The sequence below is a fragment of the Paralichthys olivaceus genome, chromosome 4, assembly GCF_024713975.1.
Source record: "Paralichthys olivaceus isolate ysfri-2021 chromosome 4, ASM2471397v2, whole genome shotgun sequence".
NCBI classification, from domain to species: Eukaryota; Metazoa; Chordata; class Actinopteri; order Pleuronectiformes; family Paralichthyidae; genus Paralichthys; species Paralichthys olivaceus.
The window spans coordinates 2,951,520-2,978,024 of record NC_091096.1 but is presented as its reverse complement, the minus strand read 5'-3'; the positions used below and the strand labels follow the sequence as shown (position 1 = coordinate 2,978,024).

The following is a 26,505-nucleotide window of genomic DNA, read 5'->3' as shown; positions in this document are numbered from 1 at the left end:
ACATGTATTCATCATATTCATCATGTCACCTTGAAACACTGGAGTGTTCCCAGTATTTATATTATTCATCATACTTATCTACATCACTTCACTCAACGCTCTCGGCATCCAACGTGTGTTTACTCAGATTTTATTGAAAACTTTATTTTCTATTTTTACTATAAAGCTGCTCCTATTTAATTTTTTGTTAATCTTTATAATGGGCTGAATTTGATTTGAATCTTATTGGCATATAAACAGTTGTTTGGAACCCAGACATAAGCTGCATCCTTCAGAGGACTCGGTGTACGCAGCCCACTAAGACTGCCTCCAAATGTACTTTTGCCTGTTCGTTTGAGTTAAACTTTGTTACTCAAGCATTGAACATCTTGTGGCTTGCTGGTGCTGTTACCACTTTGAAAAAAGGTTTCGTCTCTGAAGCGCAATGAATGCTGGGAGAGATCAGGACGGGTAGGATCCACTTGTTGGAGTCTTTGTTTCTCGGGGGATGGAGGGACGCATTTGTCAGAGCCTTCAAAACGAGACAGTGTAGTTCGGTAGTTCAGCTGCAGCCTCTGAAGGATGCAGTCCCCGAAATAAGAGACAGCAAGTGACACTAGCGCCTGTAGAGTGATAATCACTAGATAAGTGCAAAATTCTTAATAAGTTATACATCTGCTTTCCTGCCCTCGTTTAAAAATCTACTGAGCGGCCTGTGCTGGCTCTAGATTGTTCCAGGGGTCGACACCTATTCTGGAATCTGGTTGTTCTGTTCTTCGTGCTTTACTGGCTCTTTACGAGAAGAGGGGAATTTAGAAAGGCAGTTGTCTCGGTCGGAGGGGGTCCTTTAAAATCTGCAGGCCATTATTTTGTAAATTTCCCCGAGTGGCAGCAGAACACAACCAGTGATTTTTGTGATGCAGTTTGAAACCACCTTGTTTAACCGTCTCCTAACTTTTGAGGCTTGTGTTGGTGGCAGCTCAATGAAAGAATCTGCTCCTGTAACGGTGACCCATCCCTCTCATGTGACCTGGTAATCCCTCGTCATGATATGATCCATACTGACTCATCTTTGCCTGGGATTTAACAGCTTAAACCAGTGTCACAAACATCCACGCCTCAAAATGAAGGTTATTCTCTCTTTCTGTCTTTCACCACGTTCACTTTCCTCACCTCCTCCCCGTAGCTTGAAGTACAGTACATTGCATGACTCCAAACAAAAGCCTCTTTATAGGCTCTGGAAAGAAACTGTCATCAACTTTGAAATATACGGTGTAATATGGTCCGTATCTGGTATCCAGTCTCCAAACTCTCTTTTCTTACTGTCAGAATTGGTGGCGGGGGAGCAGAGGCATTTAGTTGGGCTGTAGACCTTGATGGTGGTCCCTATTGTGCTGGTGAAGAGCTGGGGGGTCAAACAGAGGGCTCTTCATCTTCTCAGGCTTTCCCACTTTTTTTGTAAAAAAAGATAAAGCACTGAATTGATACTTCAGGGTGGAAGAATATGAGCATTGTGACAGTGGTTTAATGAAATTCTTTGGCTTCCAGTGTGGCACTTTTGGCACATTCCCTGAATCCATTTTTCTTCACTTGCATATAATAAAACAGTGATTTTATCCTTCAGTCCCAACCTGTGGTTTCTTTGGTGAACTTTTGAATATTCTCTGTTGGAAAACGATTTTTTTTTGCTGTGCTGGTGTTATTTTCTACTGAACAAAATATTAGAAACGCCCATCAGGGTAACACAATGCAGACGACCATAAAGTTTCTCTTGAACAAAACATTAAGTCTTCCTGACAATGGGTTTTGTTGTGGCTGTTGTTTTAGACTAAATTAACTTTGGTTAATAAAGCGAATAAAGTTGTCATAGGACTTGTTTTTGCCTTGAGTGCCTTTATGTAAACTTAAATCTCTCTAAGATGCTTATTTTTTCCTTGGCAGAGACGAAAAGGTTGTTATGATCACTTTAACCAGCAGACTTGTCTTGTTTTGGGCTAATACAAACTATGCAGACACTGTCTTCAGTGTGTTGTCAGTCTATTCATCTGTCTGCACATTCTACTGAAAAGTGAAAAACTGTATTTACCATTTAAACGTCCTTCTGTGTGAGAGATGATTTGACCTTGTTGCCTAAAACTTCAATATGAGGAAAAACAACTCATTATATTTGTGTCGGGAACAAGTTAGGTAAAGTATTCTGGTAATACGATATGTAAATGTTAGACTGCAGATGATTTGTATTGATGATGCATTTGGTGATTATTCTCTTGATTTGATAAAATCTCAGAAAAACAGTTCAACTTCCCAAAACCCATGATGAGGCCTCTTCAAAGCCATTTTCGGACTCCAGGAGATTTATCTGGGGTGTTTCTATCTTCAACTTATACGCCTCAGTATATATACATAGATGTCCAGTGTGTGGGAAGCTCACGTGCCTCTTGTTTATTCCACTGACATTTCTCTGAGCTCAGATTTGCTCTAACTGTAAAAAGCTTAAGACTTAAATCTGTACATTGTTCATATCCCCGGGACACACAGAGCATTCCTCAGCCTCTCACTGTGTTTCCCATTAACACTTAAGCAGATCTGGAGGAAGCACGGGCTGGCGTTGGTTGGTACATCAGGCTCAGCGGTCCTCGGGGTCCACATCATCAGGCCAGGTCACTCAGCCTTCTGTGGACATATGGCAGAGGTCTCTCAATTAACACCTTGGTGAGACGAGCCTTCTGTCCACATGATCAAAGCCTGGCCTCCGCCGCTCAGATGTGTCACCCAGCAGCCACCACCTCCCTGTGATTACGACTCCCATCCCTCAGTTTGTTTGGAGAAAATGACTTCCACTCCACTGCGCTGTCTGAGAGCGTTGCACATCAACCCTGGCCTTGCTTTTCTTCCGGCTGTACAGTTTTTGTGCCGCGGTGTTTTTCTCTGTAATTTTGAGGTAGAGGAGGTGCTGAGTTGTAATTTTAGTTTGGGTCGAGCATCTGTGTATGCTCGAGTCCCGTTTGTGCCTCTCTTGCATGTTTCAGTGCTAAAAATACTGCATTTTTGGGGTGTTTTAACTTTGAAAGATGGACTTTCTGTACTCGAGTACTTTATTTTCTGAGAGAGTTTCCCTGCTGTGTAACCGCTCTGACTGTGGAGGTGAAGGGAGTTGTTACAGCTGCTCAGGTTTTTAAGTGTGGGATGAAAACCTACATGAGCCTCAGCGACTGCCCTGTTATTACAAGATCAAATCTACTTTACATAGTAATTCCACCAAAACTAAACAAGTAGAGCTCACTTTCAAAAACCAAACCTTACGGAGAACTGCACCAAAGAATATTTAATGAAAACTTAAATGTGTGAAGTGACATATCAGATTAGGTTAAAGATATCACATAAGTATCCTGCAAGCATTTACCTATAAGATCTAAAATAACAAGGGGCAGCGGAGCAGACTGTAAATTGACCATTTTAAAATAATAAAAACAAGTCAAGCTTCAGGGAATCCTCCTAAAAGATTTGTAGCGGCCCGGGGCAGCTGCCAGGCCGGCACCACATTGTTTTCTGTCATTATTCGGGTGATCAAAGCACTGGCAGAACTTCGCAATAATCTTTTCAAATCAGCGCTTCCTGGGTTTAGAAGCTTAGCAGAGCTGGAGAGACCTGCGATGGATTGGTTTGTTGAGTTTTACTTTTTAAATGTGCAGATACAGAGAATACAAACATTCAAGTTGCACTGTTTACTCGGTAGTGCTCACATATATACGATTTTCAAGGGATTGTGTACCAGACTGTTTCATTCTAAATTACAGGTCGTGGCCATAGACTGTATTTAAAGATAGATGATATGACTGCTCCAGCCTCCTCCATGTCAGTAGTTGGGACATGGACCAAACTAAAAAGTCAAAGGACAATGTTCAAGTGTTAATTTTTTCAGTGGGTTCCAGGGAAACTGGGTGAAATGTCATGACTGAGGCAATAACATGGTTGAAAAATATTAATCTACCCAACTTTCAAGCTGCCCAGCTTTCTCTCCATCTGGTCAATTAGCTCCAATGCTCTTTTGAACCCAAAAACTAGCTGAATGAGCGGAAGCTATTGTCTCGCTGATGGTAGACTTGATAACCTCTATTTGCCTTTAAGGCCTGTGGAGCTTAAGAGCCCATCAGTGGTATATTCTGAGGCTTGTATTTCAGATGGTGCATCACTTATCATCACAAAGAGAAATTCCAAGCTCACAAACTGTCACGTTACCTGTCAGAATATATCCACCGAAAAAAAAGTTTTTGACTGAAACGTTCCCTCCTCTTGACCCGGATGGGATTTCATCTTTCTGACGATCTAGTTGTTTGATAGACGGTTCGGTCGTGCGTGCTTCAACTTGCATTAGATTTCAGTTTGTGGGGAACATTGTCGCGGCGAACATGAATGAGTGAAGGTATTTCTCTGTGTGGCTGGGATTAACCCCGGCCAAAACCTTGAAGTGTGTTTCACAAAGATGTTTTGTTTCCTGGTATGTTAATCCCTTTCCCTTGCATTCGTGCCTCCTCTCGGTCATGTTGTGCTCTTTATATCAGATATGATCAGTAGGAAGCATTGACATTTGCTATTTGAAAATTCATTTGGTGTAAATGAGACCATGTATGTTTTTCTTTTCCCTAAATAAGTCAGTTTTGGAGTAGCAGGTAGATTTCTTACTGAATCACTTTGACCACATTCTCTGACATGTGGTTTATTTAGCTTGTAAACATAAATTGCTGTGTCATATGTGACCAAGGCCTCATATCTTGATAGAGGTAATTTCACATCAAAATGACTGAATTCATATTATTACTCAAACCTTTTCTCGATCGGGGCTGTATATTTACAGATGTAAGTTGTAACATCAGCCGTTATCCTCCTCCATCTTCACGTTTCTTTTTCGTTGTTCCGTAGGCAAAGGCCTCTTGCAGCGTCTGAGTCTGGGGTTTGTTTTGATCACTCAACTGTACTTCAGTAGCTTTCATTGTACTGTCTGACTGTTTGCTTCATGTCAAGGTGGTAAAAGATATTAAAGGTGGCATAATTTGCAAAGTACGGTTTCCTGGTCCATGTCAGACTTTTGTACCAAAACATTGTCCGTGTACGTGTGACAGAAGTAGCCCATTTGTTATTTATTGACGGAACAGTACTTGTGCCAATGGTTTGGTTCTGACCCAGCAAAGGGCCATGTCGGAACCCAACTTGCAACCTTTTCTAGTTTTGCGATGTCACATCCTTCTCTTGTTCAGAGTGACCACATTGGGTGTCACATACACACTCCCCCATGTTTGTTTGTTTTGCCTTCATGAAAATTTGAAGGAACGCAATGCAGTGTTGAAATGAATTATGGGTTGATCCTGTAAATTAAATTAATTACACATCAGAAAGAAACCCTGGAGTAAAAGCACAGTGCCTGACTTGGCTTGCTGAAAATGATTGTTTTGATATTTGACCACAATGGGAAGAATGCCAGAAAAAACTGAATGTGGTGAGGCAACGAACCCCAATTATCCTTCTCTGCCTTACCCACGCTTTAAGGGAAAAGCTAATTATATTTACGATCACACTCAGAAAAGAAGAAGCAGTTTCTGCTGATGATGATTTTGAAATCCCCATGCTGCTGCAGCTCCTAACTGCACTTACCTGCATGTGATTGTCTGCAGTGTCCCACAGAATTCATTCAATCTGTAGCCATTTTCAGACATGACCTACGGGGAAAAACACACATGCACAACGCAGCGGGAGGAACTGCATTGCATGCCACTTGCACATCTGTAGCTGACACGATGAGCTCTGTCTGCATGGATACAACTTTATAGATGATAGCGTGCACAATAGCGTGCTATACAATGCAATATAATTGCGATTACATTATGAAACTGTGGCAGGACTAATCTGAAAACAGCAGACTGCCCCAGTCTAGATAAGTAATGGGAAACACTGACTGTACGTATTGAGTTTTATGTCTGTTGAAATTAGTTAAAACTGCCGTGACCGTCAACTCAACTTTTCTATTCAGGATTCTGAAGTGTTTTTTTCTCTCTCTCTCTTAACACACCTCTGTTTAAACTCGCCAGAAACCATACATGCTTCACAATGCACACAATGCAAATTGTGGACCAGCAGCATCAGGTGATGGCGGCACTTCCTGCCTTGCTCATGGTGTCGAGTATCATCCAAGGCATTTGCCAGGGATTAAACCAGTAGTGCCTTTGTTGTGACTGGTTCATGTTGGACTCCTGCAACTCTTGGAGCTTGTTTCTATCCGACTTCAAGCGCGGAAGTGGCAGCAGAACTGATAGAGATCAACAAAACATTCAGAACTTTCACATACCAAACATCCACGGCTGCGTCAGTCAGAGGGAAGTGTTCCTTGGAAGAAGCAGCTCACCCTCAGCTTGTCATTATCCCATTATCTCTACTGATGAAAGGCGTGTCCTGCCTGCTTCTTGTACATCAAGCAAGACAATGCAGGTGCAAAGTGAATTCAGGGCTGAAGTGGCTCTGTGATAATCTCTCAGCTATGTAGGCATGCACAGACTTTGCCTGTCAAATTAAAGCGTTCCACAAGAAGGCAGTCTGAGTCAATTCAACCAGAACTCAACCCGTATCAGGAGAGCTAACTACCAATGAACGGGTGGCATACGAGCCTTGTTACCAAAAATACCACATTCTAGTAATGCGCAGTGTCGTATCTTCTCCACATGGCAAACATTTAGTAAAAACATTTGCATTTCTGTATGTTTACAACACAGAATGTGTCTAAAATATATAAATCTGTTAAACAAGATTTATGACCCCTCCCAAAAGTGAAGCCAAATCATTTGGATTTCCCCCCTGGTCATATTGAAGGTCATAAACACTGTCTCCTCCATGTTAGTGGATAGCACATGGACCAGACCAAAACATTTGAAGTGCAGGTTACATAAGTTGTTGGCAAAGGTAGTTTTTTCATTTTAGGTCGGTTATTATCACGCTGATCTGTTCAGGTGTCAATTCTTCCACCATATTTGGTTTTAATTAGTAATTTGCTGCTGTATAAACAAAGTCACGCTCGAGATGTGGGTCCACTGCTCCACACCACCACGACTACTGCGCAGACTCCGGATAGCCCGGGATGGTTTGGCTCTGTTTCTGGATAGTGGGAGGAATTGAAGATGGGTGGTCCATTTTTATCTATCGTCTATGGTCAGGCGTTTCTCGGTTGTTGAAAGAACTGTGTGCATGATTGACAGCTCAGTTTGGCTTGCAGTTGGTCAAGCATGGGTATCGGCGGGACCTTGTTACTGTGGCTCCTCATCACGACCACTACTGCACAGACTCTGCCTCGAAATGACGTTAAAAGTGCTGATGATGACACCACCAGTATTTCATAGAGGAAATGATTGATTAAGAAGACGAGCACATTCATTGATAATGAGGTCTTATGCTCTTTTGTAAGTCCACTATAAATCAACTAACGTTTGATTGGAAATTACAGTCAACGGGACCCTGAGGGTGGTGTTGTGTTTCAATTTGAAATAATAGATGTTGGGCGTAGTCTTGCTTTAATGAAAGGAAAGGTGTACTACATTAAATTCTTGCCTTGAGCAGCTTCTGCTTCCTGTCAAAAAAACAAAACACCCCCAATTTCTCTGGACTCACATTGTCGTGCACGCCACATTAAGAGCTGCTGAGTTTAGCTCTTGGATGCCGCTGTTAACTGCTGAGAGAAGCCCAAACCCTCGGCCCACTGGTCACCGGCCTGCTCATGTTGCAGTCTCCCTCGCTGGCTGGTATTGTCAGGTTACTGTGGGTGTGTGGTGTCTGAGTGGCTCTGTTGTGATTGGCTCACACTCAGCCGTGTGAGACACCGCCGGGTGACGTCTCCATGTTAATCCCACATTTCTCTCTGGGATGTTTTCTCTCTGGTGGTACTGGGAGCTCTGAGGGAAATGCAGTCACAAAATAAGTCTTACAATACGAGGAAGGTGAGTGAAAATTATGTTTTTGAGTTGGTTTCGATCAATAACCATTTAACCTGCTGATGCCAACACTTGTTTTGCTTTATATTCGTGGTTTTCCTGCTCAGAGCAAACTAAACGCTGTGTTTAACTAGTATCTCTATGTTAAAGATAACAGCAAACATCCGGAGGACAAAATCTTTGAGACAATAGAAAGATGAAATCGTAGTTTTCACACATGCTACAATTCAAAATTTTAATCCTCTGCACCAAAAAAGCACTTGTTGGTCATGTTGAATAAACAAGCATGTAATATAAACATATTTTAACAATCAACTAAGTTAGAGAGTTTCTTGTACAAATTGCAGTTTGTCTCAGAATCTTATTAGATTGTTGCACAAGTGGTATTTTAACTGGAATCTCCGAAAAAAAACGATATTGAATTGAATTTGGACCTCGTTAATCAGTATTGACTTTATTTGGGAAACCGATGTTGATGCCCACCTCTGTCAGGATAACGTGGAATGTAAACTGATCCCAAGAAATCTAAAATACTGAACGAATTATGTCAACTGGGATTTTTGAAAATGCCATTAATTATAATTTCTTATGTTCCACGTATACTCCTTATGCTGATTATGACCAAAAACACAGACTCATAACCAATATATTAAGGTGCATGTTGCAATAATATATTATATATATATATATATATATATATATATATATGTGTGTTAGAATATCTGGAAATGATGCCACACAATATTGTTCCTGCCACTGTGTCATCTTACACATAATTCAGCTTCATCAAGCTGCTGTTGTTAGCGTTGATGTGATTGAAGTGTTGTTCGTGAGTGAGAGCAGTGGAGTTGAGATCTTGTGAGATGGTGTGAACAGGGGCGAGGGTCTGGTTTAAGGTTTTGTCTGTGCGTGGGTGGGGTGGGGGGGTGTCTGTTGTGTCTACAGCTGCTGCCCGACACATTCCTAGTGAAGATCCAGTCACTCTGACCTCACGGCTGACTGAGCCGCCACCTTTTGACTCTGAGTTTGAGTGTAGACATGGCAGCTGGAAGTTTGGTTTGTATTCCAGCAAGAGCGGTTAATCAGACAGGGCCGTCCACTAATCAGAGAGTCGGTGATTCATCGATAGTTTAAATTATCAAGCCTCAATTACACTCCTTTGTCACAAGGGTTTGATAAGGACACACATAATGAATCATTTAAAAATATGTTATTTATCAGGATCTAAATCTTTTTACCCCTTAATATTGGTATCTTCATTGACCCATGGCATCATAAGTGTAAGCTGCTGCTTGAACGTTCTTGTGGAAGTAATTAATAGGACATTTTTTGTTGAATCAGAAATTGCGTTGACTTTGACAGACAACTTCCTCAGCGCCTGAGCCTCCGCTCCACATTTTGACCCGTTCAACGCTGCGGTCACAAATGATCACGACTCTCTTCATGTTTGAAGTGAAGGCATGGTGCGACAGTTTACCTGTTTGGAGGACTTTCCCCCTAATTTAACTACATTTCCACCGGTGGTTGACAAACCAGTAGGAACTCAAACAGGTAAAGACAATAAAACTCAGGAATGGTCCTCAAGTCGGAAGCAAAGTTGCAGTTAAAACCATCTGCAGCCTCCTGCCTTTGATTGAGGGTATAAACATCTTTCTGAAGAAGGGCAGGCGTTTCTCGGTAAACTGTTAAACTGCAGCAGTAAATTATTTCCTCTTGCGGTCAGCAGGGCTTTGTTTACAGTGGAGATTGACTCCCTGGTGGCACCATTGATCTTATCTGCCGGGGTTGAAGCCTCAGTGCACACGAGGCCCTGCTGTCAGCACACCACATGGGCGGTGTTTTAATATGAGGCTGCGTTTACAGGAATTCGTAATTCAACATCCCACATTAATTATAGAGAAAAAAAAAATAATACCCTTGTGTTATTTCCAATCGGCACACAGATGAGTGAGTGGATGTGTGATGTTTGCAGCTTCGTTGTGACGAAGGCTTCGGTTTGCGGTTGCACGATCGCGTTTGACCGTGTGACTTTACTCCTCGCCTGTGCTGCGGTGAAATTGGCTTGACAATGGCCCTGCACCCTCTCGAGTTACAGTTTCCACAAAGTGAGGGGCAGATCACCATGGCAACGCTGTCCACAGGTTCCCCTGATCTGTCCTGAAGGACTGGTGGCTGTGACTGGGACACGGAGCAGCTCAGACATTTCATTAGGCATCTTGATGAATTATAATATATATAACAATATGTATTATTTGTTGTGTAGTAATTTTATTTGTATAGAGTTGGCCACATCGGTTAATAATGGGTTCCTGTTGTCATCACACAGACAGAACTCATCATTAAACCAGTAGTTTTACTCTAGTCTGACAGACATTCTGTTTTTTTGTGTTGAAACCCGACCTGACCTAAATATCTTACTAGTTTTTGTTGGATCCCAGCTCAACTCGTTGGGTCCCAACAGGCTCGCTTCAGGTGTCCACACTTAAACTGTAGATGGGTTGCATTGCCTTCACTTATGGTCATGTGAAGATGGTTGTGTTCCACTGAGATACGTTTTCACCAAACCAGCTTCACAGAAAGTTGAAAGTCGACCTCTTTTGTTTATTCAAATTAGAGATTGTGCTTTTTCAGCTGGCTTTAACCTTTTCAGTTGTACGGACACAACATCACGTGTCTAATGATAATTCCACAAATGTCGAAATGAGACACTATCATCTTAAGAATGTGGCCTCTGCAAACTGGAGTTTTCTTTATTATATGCTGTGCTCATGTTTTATTCACAATGTGATCTTGTTGGTGTCTCCAGTCAAAAGAATTTATTTAAATAACATTTTGGAGTTGCAGACTGAAGACGGACACGTTTTTTAATTGGTTCATTTAGAGGACATTTTGAACTAAGCAGACATTGTGATAACATGTTTCCATGGCAGGTTATCAGCTGTACGTTATCGGTACAATCATACGACCCCCCCCCCCCCCCCCACTCTGCTAGTTTGAATATTCAGGGACATCTGCCACCCGCACCTCCCCAACAGCAAATGCTGATTGTTCCTTTCCCTTGAGCTGAGCTAAAATAATAATAGGAGAACACAGATAACCAGTCGAGTCAATATTTGTTCATGGACAGAACCTTCTGGACGGCGGCTGTCTTCTGTTTCAGAGAGGCTTAGTGACGTGTGGATGTTATTCAGAAACTCGTGGCTGTTGCAGTTTGAATTGCAGGACGGTGGACGAGATTTGTAAAATTCAAATACTGCCACTGAACAACTGAAGCGTTTTTAAAAAAAAAATTCGAGTAATCTTGCTAACTGACCGACAGACAAGCAAACAAACGCAGATAAAAACATATCCTCTACAGCGAAGTATATTAAAATACCAATATCGGACAAAGTAAGATTGAAAAACTGTAAGTTATCTCGGCATATTCTCACATTGGGACTGCCACGACACATTCAGTCGTTGGCTGTGTGGGAACCTGGCACTGAGGATATGTTTTTTTCTCGTTCAGAGCTCTGGATACACGCTTGAGAAAACATTTCTGTCCAACAAAGCGCGGCATTTTATGAATAATTTCAACAACACTGCAGGAATTGTTGTTTTTCTTGTTTCCCCTCCCTCTGAATCATTCCCAAAAAGTGACGTTGAAAATTCCCAGAATACCGTGGGAGTTAATCCCTTTGTTTTGGTTGGAAGTGGGGATCCTCCTGGCGAACAGAGTGCAGCCATAATGCCACAGTGTTTCCAATGGAATGTAACTGCCATTGTTGAAAAGGATGACTCCCACTGGGAAGACACCCCTCCCCCACCCCTTCCTCACCCGCTCACCCCTTCACTGCCAACATAGTACAATGTGTTGCATTATATCTATGAAGGCATGCTACTGTTTTCATAGCCTATGACCCTGTGACCGCGAGCCGAGGCCAGGATAATGAAAAGGATGACACGGAAGTCATTGGTTTAGTCCCACAGTTATTACAGCTTCCTGTGCACAACGATGGCTGGGAATCCAAACCTGTATTTTCTCAAACACAGAACTCTGCAGACTGAAATACTGCAGAAGGATTTCTTACTTGGTGAAGTTTTTTTCATATGCATCGTTTAATGTCGACATAGGCAAAGTAAAAAAACATGACCATTTCATATTTTGACGTCAGCTTGTTGGTATAAAAGAAGAAACCAAACTGTGATTGTTTTATCATTGTTCAATCTGTCAATGTTTTTTCATTAATTTATCCTAAATATTCAATTCGTAATGTTATAAAACATTTGAGATGCGGAACCAGATAATTTGCCGTTTGTTTGATATGGTTTTAAGATTTATTCTAAAAGGGGGTGATGTTAATTATACATAAACACCCTTTTGCTGTTTTAATTACTTCCTGAAGCTGTTGAGGTTTTCACTGCATGAAGACACTCTGTGTTGTTGTTCTTGGAGAACGGACACAGCTGAAGTGTGTGTCAGTCTGTCGGTGATGAAGGACACACCTCTCAGAGATCGTTCGAGTCTGTGGTTTGTGTTTTTCCATGTGTGACTTGGGTATTGTGCTTTTCTGTGTGGACACGACGTGTGCCTGGAGCATCGAGTACAAAAAAATAGCAAGTACCAGAAGCTGGAAGATGTTTTATTTTGATTAATCGCTTCAAATAATGTTTGAAGAAAAGAATATACTTTCTTGTTTTATAGACTTCTTATATTAAAGTGAATGAGAGTGAAAAACATCACGCTGGTTAATGTCTCACTCTTTATAGACAACTAACAGATTAATTAAAACTATAATTGATATAGAAATCATTAGTTGCAGACTCCCTGCGCTTGTTTAGAAAGTTTATTTAAAAACTTGGTTATCTGTTGCGGTCACGGGTTTGTGGCTGAATTTGGCGTGTCACCAGCTCAGATCCACTTGCGCAATCTTTTGTTCCTATTTCCTCGTCGCTTCCCCCTTGGGAACAAATCAGATTTTCAAATTGGGAGTAAAGTGGCGTGTGGACAGCTTTGAGTGCCATCAATGAGGATGCCCGGGGGCTTCTTCTAACACAGGGAGAGGAGGAGAAAGGTTTGTGCCTCATCCCTACTGTCCTCCCACAAAAAAAGCCCCCCTCCCTCTTCCTTCCTTCCTTCCCAATATGCACCTTTTTATCTCCCCTTCTCCCAGTGGAACAGATCATTTAGCTGCCACCCTAATGGGATTACTCCTCTCTCTCTCTCTCCCCCTCCTCCCTCCCTCTCTCTTTCTCTCTCTTGTCTTCGTTCCTTTCTTTCAAAAGCTGGGGTCCATCCTTAAGTTCTCTTTTGGGGCTCGGCCTTTGGAAAAACTGCCACGGTCCATGTAAATGAAAAGCTTTAGAGAGGTAAAAATGTGAATTAATGAGGAACACATCTCAGAGCGTCCTTAACCTCAGTCGGCCTCTCGGAGTTTACTCAGTCTGTTGGTGGAATCTCTGTGGCTGTGATCTGATGGATAAGATGACTTTTATTCAATGTCTGTTTGCACTTAAGTAAACTTGATAGCTGCTGTTTTGGTGCGTTATCATCACGAGGCGTCCCGGCGGCGGAGCGAGGGTAATGGCGAGGTCCCTCAGATTAGCATGCTTGATATCCCTGATGGAAAAATGACGCTGAAGCCAGTTAATCACAGTTAACCACTGATGTCACCACACGATAAGCAATGAGGCCAGCTGAAAGCACACAGGGATCACAAAAGACGGCCAGCGTCAGGGCCAGCTGGGGACGGGCTGCTCAACAGATGGACGTGTACATCATTTTTTTTTAATGGTTTGTTCATGACGAAAGCAACAATAGCATGAAGTAACTGCATAATAATTAAAGTAAAAAAAAGCAGCACAGCAAAGTTCACCTGCTGGTCTTTGTACGAGAGGCTCAGTGAAGACGCAGGCAGAAATTAGATTTTTAATATAAGGTGAAGCTCGACAGGAATCTGAAACTGAAAAACACAACCTGCTCTGTTGGTCCCACTGTCAGTCGCTGGCCTCGGTTTGGACACTGATCAATTTGAGGACAAACTGATTTGATTGCAACTGTCTGGTTTGAAATCATATCTTTCTCATCTTGTGGTTGAACGGCCCCTGAAGCCAGCAGCCGTCTTTCCCGCTTACCGGTGATGCTCAACTGCCTTTTGTTCCCAGGACCTGAACCATGGCACAGCTGGGACTGCAGACCCCAGAGATGAAAACCTGGCTCTTTAGGGAGTGCTGATTGATTTTGAAACCGAACGCTCGAAAAAAAAAAAAAACATATCCTGGTTTTCATAAATTTCAAAATTAAATGTGGAGAGAAAAAGGACTTTGCTCACTGAATTCATGCTGCCATTATAAACAGTGCTGCTGCTGTGGAAAGGAACCAAGGCGAGCACTAGACGAGAGGATTTCACTCTGCAAGTTTCTCCGCTTCACTCACAAATTTAGGTCAGTTTGAGAAGAGTGTGACAACAGGCTTAAAAAGAGGAAAAAGTTACAGCATAGAAAGAATCATTGTTTGTGTGTGAAGGTTTAATGAGACCTTGAAAACAGTTTCAACTTTATCTCTAAAACCTCTGACGTTTCTTTCATCTGCTTTGCAAACATCAGTTGCCTTAACCTGAGTGATCTTTCAAAAGTTTCTTCAGTGGAACGAAAACAGAATCGAAACACATGCGTGCTCACACACACACACACACACACACACACACACACACACACACACACACACCAACGCACACTAGTTTTTTGGCCTCAATCCTAATCTGTGTCCTTGAACTCTGGTTGGGTGCTGCAGTTGTCCACTGATTAGAGGATCTGTTGTTCGCTCCCGTGCTCCTCCAGTCTACACGAGTCCTCGGGCAAGACACTGAACCCTAAATTTAATGTTAGATTTTGCTGAGTCTGTACAGATGTAATACGGGCTCATGATTAATGACAGTATTTGTTGCTTCGTCCCCTCAGCTGACCCAGTTTCCTCTCCCCTCATGTTCGTAGGGCTTGTGATCACTATGGGACCCGTGCATCGGCGTAACCCCTCCATCACCTCCGCCTCCCCCCCTGGCTGTAATCCAGTATAACGTGACCCGTGACTCATTAACACCATCACTGGTTCCAACAGCTCAAGTGTTTGTGTGGCGCGAAACATAAAAAAGTCTGATCAAGACACACCAGTGTGGTTTTGATCAAAGTTATCTGTTCGACCAGCAGGATGTTGATGTAACTGTCAATCCCAGCTCTCATCAAACACCACAGAATCAGTTTAAAAGTGAATTTTAATTCCGCAGATATCCGTCGTTGCCGTTCCTTTTCTTCACAAGTCTGCAGTTTCTTTTTATCTGACTTTATAAACACGTTTTGTCCGTTTGTTCAAAGATGGTTATGCAAAGAGGTTTAGTGAATGAGCCGGTCTTCCCTCCTTCAGGCTGTGATGAGTTTAATTAGCTTGTTCTTCATTGTCTGGCCGCTGTCAGAGGAGAAGGGCAGCAGAGGATCTCATTGGTCCGTCTCCCAAAGGTCAGCAGCGTGGGCTCACTTGCCACAAAAGCAAACATGGGAGCACTTAAGATGGGGAATTTCTCTCACAATGCCTCTTTGAGTGAGCTGACAGCAGGAGTGAAAGCTCTGGGAGGGTCTCTGGAGCTACAGTCTTCATACAGAGTCCGTTTAAAACAAACTTTGCATTTTGAGATTGGGATGAAAATAAAATGACAAGTGACAAAAATGTTCCTTTTTCTTCTCGGCTCGTAGCCCCGTATTTAAGACATGGCAGAATATTAGACATATCTGACTATGTTAGCAATATATTAAGAGTAAACAGCAACAGGTAATTTTTCTAACGAGTAAAAAATGTATTGAAACCTTTTCACTTTGCTTTTTTCTGTTGTATGTCTTCGGAAGACGGAATCTCTTTGGCTGTGGAAATGTTTAAAACATTACAGTTTTGTGTGACATGACAAACCGTAGACACGCTCTCTGTCTAGTTTGCGTGATGCCTCATCCAGGGTCCCCTTCGCGGGACGTTGTGTGTCGCTTTCACCAGCCCACGGCTCCTCTCTCCGCTCTCATGACTCCACTCAAGAGCTAAACAAATACGTGGCTCCAGCCTGTCCTCGGTCAAGTGCAGGCTGAATAGAGAAGGGTATTTGTGGGGGGGGTGGTAGGGAGAGAGAGAGAGAGGGAGGTGTGAAGGGAGGATGACAGAGGAGAGGGAGGACAAAGAGAGAGGGTAACAGCCTTACCCGGTGTAAAGCAGGAACGGTGCAGACAGAACGAGTATGATGGAGAGAGGCCGAGCTGCAGGAGCCGAAGTGACAAAATCCTTGAGGATGTTTTTGTGCCTCCGTGACTCTGCTGCTGTTTGGGAACCAGCTCATACTTCAACTCTGCGTTGGTAAGAGAAGCTGCAGAAATCCCAGTGTGCCTTTGTTCGATCCCAGCGAGAGATTTTAAATTATTTTTACATGTTAAACATTTCTGCTTTTCTCTCTTTGTATATAATTTATGAATTTATTGTCTCTAGGTTTTGAACCTGTTGATTGGGCAGAAAAAAACTATTTCATGTACTCCGGGATAATACTTTTTGGACATTCCATTAAATGAAGGACGTTTCGAGCAGGTTTCTAGATAAATATAATAATCTCAATCTGCAGTGCCCTCTGGATTTAGTCTTCTCCACTGATGTTATTAAGAATTCAGTTTGAGGTTTTTGTCCTCTGTCTCTGTATCATCTCTGTCCTCTAGGGGACAGTGTTGTCAGCAGAGTTGAGTTGCTGCGTGGGAACAGTTGAGTGTCCTGAACTAAATCACTGCTCAGGACAACGGCTTGCAGGAGCGAGCAGATTAATGATACACCACAACATGTCTGTAAACGCTCCTTTGTGCATGCAGGTATTTTAAGGAAAGGTGAAAACAGAAAAACAGTGCTCGTACCTCAAACAAGCTGAAGGCTGAATCTGATTGAACAGTAAAAACTGGTGGCAACTTGACAGAAACTTAAATTGTAGCACTGATTGTCTCTTTGGCTGCAGGCAGGGAAAATAAAAATTAATCTCAGAGTAATCATTTTCAAAGGTGGAGCACAGAGCTGGAGTGTATCTGACAGAGATTTATCCCACAGGCTGCCTGCAGGCTGTCATCCAGCAGAATAAATCTGAATATACTCGACTGGAATTTAGCAGCGTGAGATACTGATGTTTTTTGTTTTCAGTATTATTTTCTTCTTTTATCATTGTTATAGCTTAGTGAAGTTTTATTTTCATTCCTCCAAACGAAGCTAAGGATAGACTGTCAGGTTTAGCTGTCAAGATAAATGGTCCAACCTGATAAAGCACATTCTTAAAATAGAGACAATCAAAGACACCTTTCTGAAATGTGGTCCCCTCACTCTCCAGGAGCAGATGCGTAAGTCAAGCACCTTTTAATCTAATCTTTTTTTTGAAAAACAAACCACTTGACTGAAGGACCCTCTGTTGCTTCTTCTCAGACTTGGATTTCACATTTTATTCAATCCTGCCTTAACCTCCGCCACATTTGCAAATGATTTCAACTGCCGCGGAATTCGTAAAGAGCCCCATGTGCTTTAGGTTTGAGTTTCGGCTGCGTTCGGACGGCTCTGCATGTGTCTCACAGATGGTTCAGTCTGATTCTCTGTAATTTTAAAATCCGCGCTCCACAAACCAGAAGTTTTATGATCGCAGACTTGAGATTCTGTCATTTCCAATCTTGAAGTGACAAGCTTCTGAGTTTTCTGAGGGAGATACATCGAGGTGGAAACCAGTGATGGATGGGAAAGTAATGACAGGGGTGGGGTGTGTGAGGAATTTTCTTTTGATTCTCCTAATTACAGTCTTGACTGAGAACCACGCTTGTTCTCAAATACTATTGTTTGTCGTCACGCACGAATCCTGTCACTCCTGCAGAGGAAGAACGTTGAAAGAGTTGAAAGTGATATCACCAGAAATAACTTGATGCGTCATTGTGCAGCAACAGAAGCGAGTGACTGAACGTTGACTCATCCTCGCTCTCTTCGGCTGCTGTGCCGTTTTCTCTTTCTTGTATCCTGTGATTTTTTTTTTGGAAAGTTGATGTTTCTGGGCCCATTTGTAAAGGTACCGTTCTTGCTTTGAGCATTTTGCATGGAGGGTTTTCACGTTTTGTGTGCATCGTTTGTCGGTCTTCTGCTTTTTGGAAGAAGTGCAGCCATGACACCTGCAGAACAATTAGCAATTGTTGTCATGCAAACACACGATGGTAAACATTATACTTGCCTAAACAGCAACATATCAACATTGTCATTGTGTGAGCTGAGTGTTTAACCATCTCAAAGAGCTCTTAGCATGGCTGTTTCCTCTTTGTCATGAATTCCCTTCAACTTATTAGTCATTGTCTACGTAGGAACTGTTGTCTTGCTTCAGAAAAAGCTTTGTCATCCTCTTCCTGAAGAAGGGAAGTTTTTATTCGTACACTTGGATGTAGCTGGAAGCGTTTTCCTTTTCTTTTCCTCCTCTGAGCCTGTGACTGTAGTAGAGAGAAGGCCACCCTCCTGACTGTAAACTCATAAAGTAGAAGACAAAATCCTTTCATTCCTCTAAGTTTCTCCCTCCTCGCTGGGATAATTGAAAGGCTTCGAGGCAAGCTCTCCTGAGTTGAACTCAGCAGGCCCATGCAGAACTTCAAAGGGAATCAAACCAACGGACAGCGTGAGCCTGGGTCGGTACCGCGGCCAGTATACTGCCAAGCGGCTGCGAATGTCAGCGCTGAGGCGTCTGACTCGCTCAGCCGCTCCGCGTCTTCTCCGCAGCCGACACAGCAGCTTCTCCTCCAAAGCTTCAAAGCATTTCTTAACAAGGTCCAGATGCTGAGCTGAGACGACAAGTAGCTACTGTGCTTGTTCTGCTGTTCCCCACACACACACACACACACACACACACACACACACACTGCCTATAATAATCTACTGGGCCTGTTCTGAAGAAGACGTTACTCCTATCATGATGTTTAGATGAGCGGCTAATTGTGCATTCCATTTTTCTTTTGTGTGTTTTCCCATGTTGTTTATACTCTGACCCAGGGCACGCGTCATCAAGCAGGTGGTAACTGTCTGTCTTATTCTGGATACGACCTTATTCAGGTTACGATGATTAATAAATGCTGCTTATCGGGATTATTGTTGTTCATGTAAACTTGTCTACTCTACACATTACATTAGCTCCAGCGCAGACGCATCCAGTTATCTATCTGGGTGGTTTTCTTCAGGCTGCTGCAGAAAGACTTATTATCCACAAAGAGATAAAATGCTTTTGTATAAACGTCACTGGGCCCTTTCTGGTGCTCTGAATCAAAAATATCCCAGATTGTCTCAAGGTTTTTTTTTTTTTCCCTCCATTAAAGCAGAAACCTCAGTTTTTAATAGGGGAAAAACAAGCCTGTTGAATATTCAGCGCAGCGGGTTTGCAACCTTTACGGGCTTCTCTCAACTTTTCATGACGTTTCCTGTTGACAAAAGTTGCAGTGGAAAGTCACACCACATACTACCAAGACTTCGGTGATTTTCTTTTCTAAAGTTTATATCGCAAACAAATGGGTCTAGACACTTCAGCATTATGGGTCTGCGTCAATACACAATATTACAAACTATATAATACTTTTACAATGTCCAGTTTAACTTCTCTGACCTTTAACTCTTCTTCATTCACAGTGATTTCAGGTGAAGCTTTTAACGTGGCCCTGAATTTATGAAAATTATTTTATTCAACTTGAATTATTATTATTGAATTATTAGTCGAAGAATTACTGGCAGATTTACCTAATTATCAGTCAAATTATCTGTAAAACGTACCGAATAATTGTTTCACAGATTAGTTCACCTGCCAGTTTCTTCACCTGATGATTTGAGTAATCATTATGTAGAAGGAAAAAATTTCGTGAAATGTTGTACAGAGATATTTGCTTCTCTAAACTATTTGTATGGTTTGAAAAACCTTTTTGTGTATTGATTTTCTATCTGTTGTATAATTGATCAATTAGCTAAATATTCTAGCTCTTCATTTACTTCTATTTAGTGTGAATCGATGAAGTGCGTCAGAACCCAGACGGTTGATTTTATTTATTATTCATTCACAAGAACCTATTATTTGGTTTGAAAGTATAAACTCTAGCCGCTGTGAGCTGTGTTCTTAAAAAGCATCTGATAGTTTGCATCTGCTTTTGTTCGTTTTGCATCTGATAGTGTCTCATATCACAATTAATCCCGTGGGCAGGTTTCTATTCAAACACAGACACACGCCTCTGTGTGTCACTGGAGTCTATACATGCGTGTCTCATATTTATGTAACAGCTGAGGAGGAACAAAACAAGTTGTTCTGGTTCGTGTCTGCTGATGTCGTCGCTCTGTGTGCTTTACTTTTATTCTGCTTCTTCGGAGAGCTTGTGAGCCCCTCTTCGGTTTATAAATCTGTTGGCTCTGTTCCGTGTCACGTCGAGGTGAGTCATACGTCTTTATCTTGTATTTGTTCAGATTCAGTGGAAAGATCAGACTGTGAAGCTTTGGATTACTCTAAAAGGTCGTAAGGATAAACTGATAGTTAGTCCCGCTGACCACATTGAGACCAGCAACTTACTGAGCTGAGCGATTCCTTCAAAGCAGAAATAAATACGTCAGTGGCGCTTCAGTCCATAAGCAATAATCTGCATCAGGCACATGTGAACATCTCTGACCTGCTCCTCACTAAGTTCACTCAGGTCTTCTGATCAGGGATTATAGTGCTTTTTCCTCACACTCCATTAAAAACAGAAGGTTATCGTGTATTTGTTGTTTTGGCTCCAACACTGGAACACACTTCCTATGGACATGAGACATCTCTGAAAACGTATTTATTCAAACTGGCCTTTGTCTAATCTTCTACTGTCTAGTTTTCCAAATGTTTGCTCATGTTTTATTATGTGGTTCTTTCATGATTGCTGCCAAGGAGGTTATGTTTTCACCTCTGTTCGTTCCTGGTTTGTTCGTCTGTAAGCAACGTGACACAAAAACTATTGGACAGATTACCGAGAAACTTTGTTGAAGGATGCGACACCTTGATGCAGATCCAGGATTATTATTTTTTTCATATTTAGAGGACTGATATCGATGAGTGTGTGAAATTTGTTGGCTATTAACCCTTTGTGAGGCACTTTATGACGTGAAGAATAAACTTAACATGCTCACATTTGAATGATTAAACAAAAGAACAGATGAATCCATAGTAGTTTGAAAGTTTCAGCTGTTTGACGTTAACTGTTGCAAAAACTTTTTTTACTCTTACAGAACTCTCTTTTATGAATTTCAATATCATTTTAAAATTCTTATCATCCCCGGGCTCATCAGTGTTTGGGGACCTCACCGGATAAGACTTGGTGGCTTTTTGTTGACTCTCTGTCTTCACCTCCAGTTGCTGAGGACCGAAGAGAAACGCTGCTGTGTTGGTTAATCAGTAACCGTGTGTTAAAGGATTTTCCATTATTGTCGAGCTCATTAGCTCTTTTTCAGCAACGAGTTGAAGGTCAGCGAAGAGTGACCGGAGGTTGTTAACCACATTAGCACACCATGCGTTTCACCTGGAGGCCCAGTGCAGGGGTCGGTTCTGCCCAAACAGCCTGAAAGTCCTGTTTCCTCTTATAGGACACAGATCGGTTGGCTGTCATCTGAGGAAGTCGTCTAATCTTAGCCGTGAAACTTATCCGTCCTGCTCGGAGGGCTCGCTGGGTATAGGCTCGTTGTCGGGCGGCTTGTGGACTCAGTTGTGTGTTTGCTACCTGCGTGCAGTAGGAGGAAGTTAGAATGAAAATTACAGGTAAGCTGCATGAGATGAATGTTAAAATAGAAGACCTCTTTACTGGTTTACGGTTTTGATGAAGGTTAATGTGCAACAACCAAACGTATCTGTAGCCTCGTGTTGGTGTATATTCTGCTGTAGGTGCGTGCATCAGATCCCGCAGGCCTCGACCTGCAGCGTTACAGTTCAATACGCCACAACAACATTTAGTTTTCAGTGTCAACATCACATGTTCCCGAGGACAAAAATTCTGAGCAACACAATGTGTTTAAATCAATTTGAATTGGAAAGAAATAGAGAGGGGGCGTTGAAAACGGGAGCTCATGCATGTGACATTTAAATCTTAAAAAAAGTTTTCTTTCAAGTGAGTCCAGCCAGTTTTACAGTTGTTATGCAACAGGCTGAGAGCCCCTGAGGCTGTTCATAGAAATGTTGAAATATCAGCATGTCTCGGTCCGTGTTTCAATGTGTTGTGTTGCTGTGAAGCGGGAAAAAAAGGAAAACGTTCAGAAAAGTCTTTTAAAACCTTTTGCAGGAGTTTATAGTTGTAGTTTTTTTTTCTGCCCTAAAAATCTCTGACGTTCAAACCACTGTGAGCTTTAGTGCAAGTTGATCGAACTTAAAAACCTTTAACGCGAGGTTCCCACGGTTTAATTTAATGCTTTAATCCCTCATGTGGTTCTATAGATCGCCATAGTTACTATGCAAACATAACCATCATCATCTTAATCCTCTAGAGTCTGCCGTCACCCCACTGTAATCATATCATGGGTTTTTGGGTCCAATACGTTGACATACAATGTCAAAATCAATAATTTGCTGGTATAGGCAAAGTTTTGCTGAAAATAATGATACCAAACATTGGCATAGTCTGACATCTTTAATAAAATAAAGCAGACCAGCTTTAATCTAATGTTTCCCCGTCTGTTAGCTTGTTATAAATGAAAGGCGGACACACTCTTAAAAAGCAAAAATGAAAAGATAATTAAAATACAGTCATAATTTTTGGTTTTGCACACTTCATCTGTTTGTGTCTAACCAACGTAATGATTAAAGGGATGATGGTTTTGATGAGTAAGCACAGAATCCATATTGTTTTTGTGTTTTCTTTGCTCCTGCTGAGTGAATCTGAAATATCGTATTATCCTAAGTCTGAGGATTTCCGGCTCCTTCCTTCAGGTTTGTGCTCTGGCAGCCGATGGAACAGGACACTTGGGAGATGTTGGGTCAGTCTGATGTGTTTGTTTTGTCTTTTTTTTTTTTTTGCATGGAGTTGTTCATCAAAACGAATGTTGCAATGATTTACTGATTCTGTTTTTAATTAGTACGACTCGATTTGAAATATGAGGGAGAGCATCTCAAGACGTCACACTCCTCTTAAACATGGCTGCAGTTTATTTGGGTGTTGGAGGAGTTCAGTGTCTGCGACGGGTGTTTCGTGTCTCTCCTCTCTGTGTCACGTCTATAATAGTTCCTCTGGATGACGGACAGTTAGGATTTAGACACGTCAGCTTAATGACTTTGCTGTGCGTCTTTATTTGGGTGTGTACTGTAAACAAGGCTTCGCATGTGCAGCAGAAGAGAGCTCGACCTTTCAGACGTTCCCTCCGTGACTCGCGACGCGCCATCAGGTCTCGTATGGATCTGACGACTGTTGTTGACCTGCAGTCGGCTCTGCTTCTCTGAAAAGGTCACGACCACGACCCATTAAAAGATCAAGGTCAGGACCTGGTTGAGGCAACTTGGAACCAGCACCCGGCTGGTTCCAAGTTGCCTCAACTTGCAAACCTCTCAAGAACCCGTTTGCTTCGACGTCTGCTAGAGCCGCCATAGATCCATTTGATTACGTCACTGCATACTCTCTACGTCTCTGACCAAAGCACAAACATCCACAGTCTGTCTCTCCAAATCCAAACCCAACAGTCTCCGATGCATTTGTGTTGCTTTAAATAAGGGCAGTCACAATAATCCCACCACAGCCCCTGACGTAACTTGTTCTTTTTTTAAAAGTCTTCTGTCCGAGAGACAGTTTTTGGGCTGCTCAAAGAAGTGCCCTGAAACCTGAAAAGATTTACAAGGGCCCTTAATTTCCCTCCCTTCAGATCAATAGAACAGAGGATCAGTAATCGTGTTTTAAAAGACGACAGGTAAACATGGCCTGACATCCTCGGACTGTAAGTATTCTTTGTGAAACTATCAGAGCCTTGTCTGCGTCTTTTTCCCTCCAGATGCTTCCAACAAATCTGTGGCCTCTCTGTCCACGTTCTCCCCTCGCGTTGAAGAGAACAGCTCTTTTGTTCCTGCTCATAATGTTTCCATTGATCATGAGCAGCACAGAGCACACAGGACCCCTCTATGTTCATAAATGTCAGATGCAAACACACCTGCGAAAAAAGCAGAGGTCAGCGCGTCGATCACATTAAGTGGGCTTCAGCTTTCACAAAAGGGCGGCTGTTGTCTAACGGAACATAGAATACATGTCGGATGGAGACGTTCAGGGAAAATGTGCCCGTCTTAAACCAACACAATGTAGATTTTTATACCTTAAAATAACATCTTAACATGTGATACGGTAAAGATGTAAATGCCTTTCACCTGTAGGGGGAGCAATTCTTTGAACGCTTTATGTCTGTGGTCCTTTAGCAGGTCGAGTTCTCGTTGTCTGTTGTTTGACGGCTCACCCAGATATGATCCTTAACTGACACCTTTTGGTTTTAACTTTGGTTTTAACTAAAAAGTGATGACCTTTTTCTTTGACATTTCACAGATTAAATAATTTATAATTTGAGAAAGTATGAAAATAATAATGGCGTGCAGCTCTGTCGTGTGTTTGCACAGCTCTCTGATATGAAGACATGTCTGTATCTGACTCTTATCACTAACATGTATCGTGTGAGTAAATGTTTCCTATGTGTTTTGTCTCAGTTTGCAGGTTGCATGGTAATCTGGACTTGATGCATGGCAGTTGCATGACCGCAGTAGGTCTTGTTGTGGGACTGAGAGCACGCAGCAGCAGCCATGGCTCAAACCATGCACGTGAATGGCAATGGCCCAGGTAACAAACCCCTTTATGTTGCTTTATTTAATTAAGCCTGTTTTTTATTGTGATTTTGTGCTGTGTATTTGCTGCAGCGTGTATTGTCGGTGAAATAAGTCCTGTTCTCTTTCTATGTGAGTTTGTATTTTATGCGATCTATGTATTGTTTCCAGTGTCAACCACCACAACTAGTGTGATTGATGTGGGGAGAGTTGGACCAACGTGACAAATGTTTGGTTTTCCTGTGGTTCACTGTTGGTTAATGCATCCCTACATGTCAAGTGATCCCTGGCTGCCTTTTGAGCAAGATGTGCTCATCCAGGCTAAATAAAACTGAGCAGGACAGGGATACAATGGGGCTAAATGAGTCGGAGGTGTCCAGTTTCAGGTTTATGTCAGACGCGTATATTTAGCTGCTCAGCTCCTGCATAACATCGGTTTCTGTCTTGACAACATAGAGAAGTCCTTCTTGCATAAAACTTGAGAAAAGGAAGATTTATTTTGACTGCAGCTGAAGTCCTTCAGTAACGTTTGTATGAGTCAGTGGTCACGTATTCTGCTATTATTAAACATGAACTCAAGAAAATGGCGTCCGGATGTTTTTCCAGTGTTTCACATATGAGGAGCGCAGCAGGATATTGTCCGGGTCAGACACCTTCACGACAGTCAGGTGAGGGGTGGAGCCTGGGTAGAGCATGCAGGAAACAGCATATTGCGACCGGTGTCGGCCCTTATCGTTAAAAACTTACGGATGTTGTTGTCTTGCTCGTTGTCGACATATTTGTTAGCGTCTACTAAATGATCGGTACCTGCTTTTCATCCCAGAGATATTGGATTCATTCCCATATTATCCTCATGAATATCTCACATACGTGCAGGAATGTTAAACATTCGCTTTTAGACAAAAACAACTGAGCTTCTGCATCTCTCGTGCTTCTCAAACTCACTTGTGTGTTCACATGTCGCGCACGCAGAGAAGACTTCCACGCCTCAGTGTGAAATGAACGCTGTCAGCCGAGGCGTAGCGCTGAGCACACACCTGCAGGCGGCTCACATTCCTGGGCAGACTAACAGGAGAGAGTGATGCCTCTTACTTCCAAATCCCTCCAGGAATGCACAGCATGCAGGACTCGCAGGACACTCGCACACCGACCTCAGCGTCTGTCTGCACGCCAGCATGTATCCCGCTCTGACACATCTGTGCAGATTCACTTCAAAGAAACTAAGCACAGAGTTTTTATTGATTTCACTGCAACATAATCAGAGGAATGCTGTGCTAACCGTGCTAACCTCTCCTCCTTCAAACTGTAAAAATAGCTTCCCTGCAGTGTTGGCAGTTTACACGCCAAAATGTGCTGCACAGAAACAGTTTCACCAATATGGGGAAACTTAAGTGTGGGTGATGCTGCGGAGCAGAGCTGAAAAATGTGGTAATATTATCTCTTCTGTTCAGGTCATTGAGACGGTCCAGTCATCCATTTGTCTGAATCTGTGATGTTGAAGCCAGAACACTGTCAGCTGTAAGGAGCAGTACATTATGGATTTAATGTTCTGCTCAGCCTGTGAAATACCAGCGTAATGAAGAGGATACGACTCAGGAGCAGCTTTGTCAAGTTAAACGTTTTTATTCCTCTATGCCGGCTACAGCCAGTGACCGGTGGCATTATGTTTTCAGGTTCTGTCCCTGATACCTCAAGAACACCTTGAGGTTGATTTATTCAAATTTGGT

At 42.4% G+C, this 26,505-nt stretch overlaps 1 protein-coding gene across 7 annotated transcripts in view; it reads left to right on the top strand.

The window, feature by feature from the left end:
* The window catches only part of kank1a (KN motif and ankyrin repeat domains 1a), a 43,455-nt gene that overhangs the window by 799 nt on the left and 16,151 nt on the right, over positions 1-26,505 (top strand). The window contains exons 1-2 of one of the 7 annotated variants that reach the window (XM_069522944.1): positions 16,189-16,317; positions 24,665-24,794. The exons of 1 other annotated variant lie outside the window; for it this stretch is intronic. In XM_069522944.1, the coding sequence (XP_069379045.1) occupies positions 24,758-24,794 (37 nt within the window). In that variant the 5' untranslated portion in view covers positions 16,189-16,317; positions 24,665-24,757. Of the gene's footprint in view, positions 1-16,188; positions 16,318-20,272; positions 20,409-21,458; positions 21,758-22,915; positions 22,966-24,664; positions 24,795-26,505 lie in introns of those variants that run through there. 5 more of the 7 variants (XM_069522941.1, XM_069522945.1, XM_069522946.1 and 2 more) reach the window with 5 other exon arrangements.